The sequence below is a fragment of the Miscanthus floridulus genome, chromosome 8, assembly GCF_019320115.1.
Source record: "Miscanthus floridulus cultivar M001 chromosome 8, ASM1932011v1, whole genome shotgun sequence".
Taxonomy (NCBI): domain Eukaryota; kingdom Viridiplantae; phylum Streptophyta; class Magnoliopsida; order Poales; family Poaceae; genus Miscanthus; species Miscanthus floridulus.
In genome coordinates, this window is record NC_089587.1 from 109,670,031 (window position 1) to 109,676,337 (window position 6,307).

At 46.3% G+C, this 6,307-nt stretch overlaps 1 protein-coding gene across 1 annotated transcript; it reads right to left on the reverse strand.

Moving 5' to 3' along the window:
- Positions 1 to 4,867: 4,867 nt before the first annotated feature.
- LOC136473241 (uncharacterized) lies at positions 4,868 to 5,898 on the reverse strand. The gene has a single exon (XM_066470921.1). The coding sequence runs from the start codon at positions 5,669 to 5,671 to the stop codon at positions 5,147 to 5,149; it is 525 nt and encodes a 174-aa protein (XP_066327018.1). The 5' UTR covers positions 5,672 to 5,898; the 3' UTR covers positions 4,868 to 5,146.
- Positions 5,899 to 6,307: the final 409 nt, after the last annotated feature.

Below are 6,307 nucleotides of genomic sequence, written 5' to 3' on the forward strand. Positions count from 1 at the left end.
CACATCACACCACATGCCATTAGACATGGCTATGTGCCAGGCATGAGTTGTAATTGGGCCACACTTAGTTGTATTCAGCTATTTTGGGTCTTGTATTTTTGATCAAAACTGAATAGATGAGGGGCTACTATTGGGGGCGTAATATACGTTAGGGACCCATTAGTGTTTCCGGGACCCAATCACATAGCTACGAGGCTTTAATATAATGTTTAATGCCCATTTATAGCCCCTAGAGGCTCTTTGTAAATACAAGCCTCACCAGGGCAAATAATGAAAACCTCCCCTTAGACCTTCCCTATAAAAGGGGAGAGGGGAAGGTAGCGGGGGACTCTTGCCTCTCACTCATTTGGTTCTATGTCTTTCCCTCCACTCCTTCCCTTCTTATGTTCAGTCATAGACCAACACATGGTTCTTCTATTTTCTTGATCGGTAAATGTAGTTCCAACAATAAAACTATTGAAGTAATTTGGTGAAGGTTGCTCCAACCTGAATTATTTAGGAACTTCCATATGTCATTTGTTCACATCCCATATATCTCCTTGCCAAGTACCTTAGCTCATGTCATGATTTAATATGTTACCTAATCCAACAATTTGCTAGGTACTTCCATATGTGTAGGGAGCAGGGGCTATTAATGATATGTGTGAAGGCCTGAAGGGTAGGGAGCAGGGGCTATTATTGATAGTTTAGCCCCTTTAGGATTCACTGCAAATTTTGCGAACTAATATTTCACACATACTATTTGATCTTCAATTTCCTTTTTTCTGTACAATTGATTCACTTCGTCTCCTAAATTAACAATTTCCTCTCTTTATGTACAATCAATTCACTTCGTGTCCTAAATCTACTCAGATTGAAGGAATAATGATTATGACTTTAAAGATCGTACCTTAGTAATTTTAGCTTTACGTGCCTCCTTCCTAAGGCGGCTTGAACCCAGATGTGAGTGGTAGCGCAGGTGTGCTACCGTGCTTCATGGAGCATTGCAAACCAACCACCACACTTGCTATAGTTCTACCGCAGCCGTGCTTTTTGATCTCCTCAAGAGTGCTGCACTTTTGTTGCATACGTCGCACTTGAGAAGCAGCATTTTTGCCTTCATATGAGGATAAGGTAGTTAGATCTGCAGAAGTGATTTGAGGAGAGGAAGAGATTGAGGAGGGGGAAGATTAAAACATGGAGATCCAACACCTAAACCCTACTGTATGGCTGAGCAATGACCGTCGATGGGCGTGTTCTTGTGTCCTTGCGGTGGGCCGCCTTCTGCTCCGCTCGCACCTTGAGGCGGGTACTATTACACTTGGGTCGCTGAACTGAGCCCAGGTCACGAACCAGCTGTTACAGTGGATGTAGTCATGAGCGCCCTTGTGGCCACGAAGCTCCTTGTGAGATTTGAACTTGCAGCCGCAGTCGTCGCAGTTACGAGCCATCACTGCATTGATAACTACATGGAGAAAGTGATTGGAAATCAATAGACAAAGCAGCATATGTCAGGGTTAGGGGCTAGGGGTATCGATTATGGTTAAAATCCAAATACTCACCTGGTACTGTCGAACCCTAGCGATCTGTCCTGATCTGCTTCGTGGCCACCGAAGGGGATTGCTGGCCGAAATTGCAGAGCTGACCCAGGGTGACTTGTTTTTTCTTTTAATTTATTACCAGGCTTGGTGGCTGAATTGCAGTGACATGTTTTTTTTTGTTTTACTAGATAAATGCCCGTGCGTCACACTGAGGTCACGAATTTTTGTACAGGGATAGATTTGATCATGGCAAGCACCAGTAGTTAAATAGTACTTGTAGTTGCCTCAGCCACATGCTTTATCTCGGTGGTGATGCTGATGCATAGCACGCACACGCCACAAATTCCATCACTCATAACCACCGCTAAAAAAGATTTATAGAGATGCCTTCATTTTATATTAGAAATGATTTTATTTATCGCCGTCATCACGTGGCCACAGTGGTGCACGGCTGCATGGGTTGCGCAGCCCGGCGGCTCGGTCATCGCGTGTGCTGCGAACGCGCTGTCGCTCCCAGGCACAGGGGCAACGAAGGCCGTGCAAGCATCAGCGCGGTGCCATGTGGGTTAGCCATGGCTGGCCATGGCTACACTACTGTGGCAATGGCCTTCCATCTACAATGGCTCCTGAAGCTCAGCTCTTGAGCCGCGTGCGGTGGCGGACAACGAGCAACATCACATTGCTTCATAGGAGCAACAACGTTTGGGCACACCTGGTCTTGACCAAGCACCAAAACATCAGTGGTGGTGCACCCCTATTTTGCAGGTGTGAGGTGGAATGCGTCGATCGAAAGCCTCAGCCGGTGTTTGCCGGAGCCAACAATGGCGACACTTTGGTGTCGCTTCCTTCCTTGGAAGCGTCGTCGATATGCTATATCTTCATCTTGTGGGGTTCTTTTGAGGAAACTCCACCTAGTGTTTCTAGATAGGTGACGATGATGATCAACGTCGTTTCCTTCGTGAAGTCGCCTAGAAGATCTCGCACTGCCTTCTTAGATGCTGGTCCGCGTGGGACATTTGTTACTTATCTGCAGGCCTTGGGTTTTCCTCGAGGCCGAGCTCTTATAGGTTTGCTACTTGCTTGCGGCGTGTCCCTAGCTCTCTAGAGTGAATCTGTAGAGACAAAGTTGGAGCTGCTTTTCCTGTGGGGTACAGCAAAGCTTGGCAACAATGATGTGTTGTGTTTCACCTTCTTTGGAGGTCACGACTTGTGTGAGCAAGTGGCAGTGTGTTAGGGGTTTTGGCTCATGTTCGTCGTGGGAAGTTGGAGCTGCTTATCGTTGTTGTGATAAGCTCGACAATAATGACGTGCGGTGGGTTCGGACGGTTGTTTGTAAGTGGGTTGCCTAGGGTTAGTCATCTAGGCTTGTGTGTTTAGTTTTTTCGCTGGTTTTTCTTTAATAAATTATGCGACTGTAAGATTTTCATACTTGATTTTCTTTATAAATTAGATCAATTTTGTTTCTTCTTAAATGAAAGGCAGAGCTTCTGCCATTACATTAAAAAAAGAGGGCATTAGGCATACCCTCATCGCTGAGACGACCGGTTCCCTCTGTCTTCTTGTTGGAATATAAGTGAATTGCCCACCTTTCCTCATCAGCTTAAACCTTTGGGTTGAACTGGTCGGTGTATATAACTTAATATGGTATCAAAGCCAGAGGTCTCGAGTTCGAATTCTGGTTAGCGCAATTAAATAAAAATAATTGATGCTTGTTTCTATTCCACGTCTGAGGCCTGAGGGAGCCTCCACGTGAGGGGGAGTGTTGGAATATAAGTGAATTGCCCACCTCTCCCCATCTGCTTAAGCTTTTATGTTAAACTGGTCGATGCATGCAACTTAATACTTCTGCCCATCCCATTGCAGCGGCATAGCCTCATCGTTGGGACTGTCGCTTCCTTCCACCTTATCCCTAGACCCCATCCCTCCAATCACCATTGCCCCCTCCATCGTTTGGATCTAAGCACCAGCGTGCCCCCACGTGGCTCGGGACTCAACAAGCGCTGAGGGTCTAAGCACCGACGGCACCGCCACGCGGTTCATTTTTCTTAAAAAAACAAACGGCTCACAGTTCCTTACCCCAATGTGGTTGGATTTTTTTGGATTAGTCTTCTCTGAGCTTGTAGGTTCAAGAATGTAGAAGGAGGCCGCAGAAGTTCAAAAAAAATGTAGCCATTTGCCAGAAGGAGTCAAATTTGAGTCTGCCATCTAAGACATAGTTAGCATTCCTCTTTGTGATTGTAGCCTATTCTGTCATCCCAGAGCATTTAGGAAGCTAAATGTTAGTTTGCTATGTAGGTCAAAATTGAAAAAATAAGAGGGGCTATAGACTATAGCAAGATATAATCAAAGCTCAGTTTGTACTGTGAGACACAGACCAACTGACTCACCAATTTGGGCTGACTTATTAAGGTGAAAGGTTTGTATTTATAGAGAAGATCTATATTTAGCAAGAATGGAGATAAAGTTATGTTTTGGTTTGCTTGTTGACTATTTTTGTTGCTCTATGTACTCAATTTCAGGATTTATTTTTGTTTTGTGACAAAAAAAAGGTGACTGTGAAATGGTGTTTGGAGAATAGCATGAATCTATCTTTTTGGGGTTGGTTATAACCTGAATTGAGTGAGCAATGAAACCTGATGTGTGAAAAAATAACATGTTTCAATTCTCTCAGACCATGGATATTGTCGGCTGGAAATGGGAAAAAGAGGTAATTTCTCTGTAAAGTGGATCTACAATACATTGACAGTAAATGCATCTGGAGTTTCATAAGCATATTTGGAAACAAAAATCCCTCCAAAAATCAAAATTTTCCTATGGCATATGGAGAATAATCCTATTCTAACAAAGGATAATTTGATTAAGGGGGGATGGGTTGGTGATTCCAAATGTGTCTTTTTGTGACAATGGTGAATCTATATCTTTTGAATGTCGAGTTGCCAATGTTATTAGGGGAATAGTTGCTACTTGCTTTGGAGCAAATAATGGTGACAAAATCTCAATCAAGTCTGGGAGTGGGTGTCTGGATTTCTAATGAAACTAACATCGAGTCATTTGGCATGCTACCATTTGCTGGGCCATTTTTTTTAGATCAAAGACCAGATTGGTCCCGCTTTATAGAAAGCATATTTGCTGGGCTATTTGGAAGACACGAAACAAAATTTGTTTTTGAAAATTGCTCTGTTGTAGTGTCTAGTCTGTGCTTCTTCTTTTTTTAATTGCATACAACAATATCAAACATTGTCGAATAGCATCTATTTGAACAGAAATGCTATTGCTACCAATGCTCTCCCTTTTCTCTTCAGAGGCATACGAATGCTCCACAACCAATTGAACACAAACACTGTCAATTGAGCATCAGAGTGTGCTTCCTCTTTCCTCTTTGTTCAAATACCCAAAGTTAAAATGAACATATGTTTACATATTGTCAACCAAATGCCATTTTTTTTGTATTTATTACACTCTCAATCACAAGTAAAAAACAAACCATAAACTGCACTATTCAAAACCAAAAAAGAAAAAGAATGTGCAGAAACGATGGAGAAAAAACCCGTCACCGCGCACTCTGCAAAGGAAAGGATCTCTACCTCGCAATTCTTCTTATTTTGCTACGCATCTACGGATCATCATCATCCCCTGGAAGGAGACGGAGAAGCGGTAGGAGTCCTGTCCCAGCGGTTCCCCCTGACGTACCGCAGCTCCAGCGACACCTGCCGCTCCATCCGCAGCTGCCGGTAGAAGTTGGCGATGAACAGCTCCGCGCGCTGGTCGATGTCGTCGTCCCCCGCCGCCGGCGAGCCGCCGCCGCTGGACGACGCCCTCTTCAGCGCTTCGGGCGACGCCGCGGCGGCGCTGCTGGTCCGCGACAGGCTCCTGGTGATCGCCGTGCCCAGGCTCGCTGACCTGGACGTCCTGGAGCTGGAGGACGAGGCCGGCGACGCGATGCTGTCCTCGACGTCCAGCAGGCCCGGCCGAGAGTCGAAGCTGAGGCGCCGCGCCAGCGCCGCGCCGCCGCGGCCGGCCAGGGACTTCAGCAGCATCCACCGCGTCGCGCTGAAGGAGAGCAGGAACCGGACCTTGGCGATCGCCTCCCGGAGGCTCCCGAGGACCGACGACGACGACCGCTTCTTGGCCTTGGGCGTCTCCTCCTCCATGGATGGGTGAGAGACCTCGGAGACGACGACGGCCTGTTTCTCCCCTGTCGTCGTCGAAGTTCTGGAGTCGTGGCAGACAAGGGAAGGGAGAGGTAGCGCAAGTGGAGGCGGCGGTTGGTTTTGTGTCGAGGTGGAAAGCGGGAGGCCCTTGTCTCGTGCGTTGGCGCGCGATGATATATAGTGACTGCCGATGTTGAAAGGTCGCCGGTGTACTCCGACGTTGGTCAGTGCAGCAAGCTACTCGGTTTTAAGAAACTGCAGTGAATGTATCGGCGTCTACAAATAGGAATACACCGGTAGAATACGCGTACGCGTCGAGTACCGGCCTACATCGCCTGACCGAAAAGAAGGGAAGGGGCGCGGCGCCTCCGGTTCGGAAGGACCCGACCGCGACGTTATATAGATACTCTACCGGCGCCAGGAGGAGGACACACTGAGAAGATGTAGCAGAATGCGGGCAGGAAAGATACAACACCTGATCTATTTTTGAAACATCCAAATACAACAGTTGCAACATACATCTGAAGGTAGTTGACACACTTAAAACATGCTTCTGAGACACTTGAAAAAACACATAAAAACCATTGGAACCATACGCAACATCCAAATAAAATACATGCAATATGTGTGAAACAT

Excerpts from the sequence above, each read along its gene's own strand:
- LOC136473241 (XM_066470921.1), bottom strand. The coding sequence starts at position 5,671 with ATGGAGGAGGAGACGCCCAAGGCCAAGAAGCGGTCGTCGTCGTCGGTC.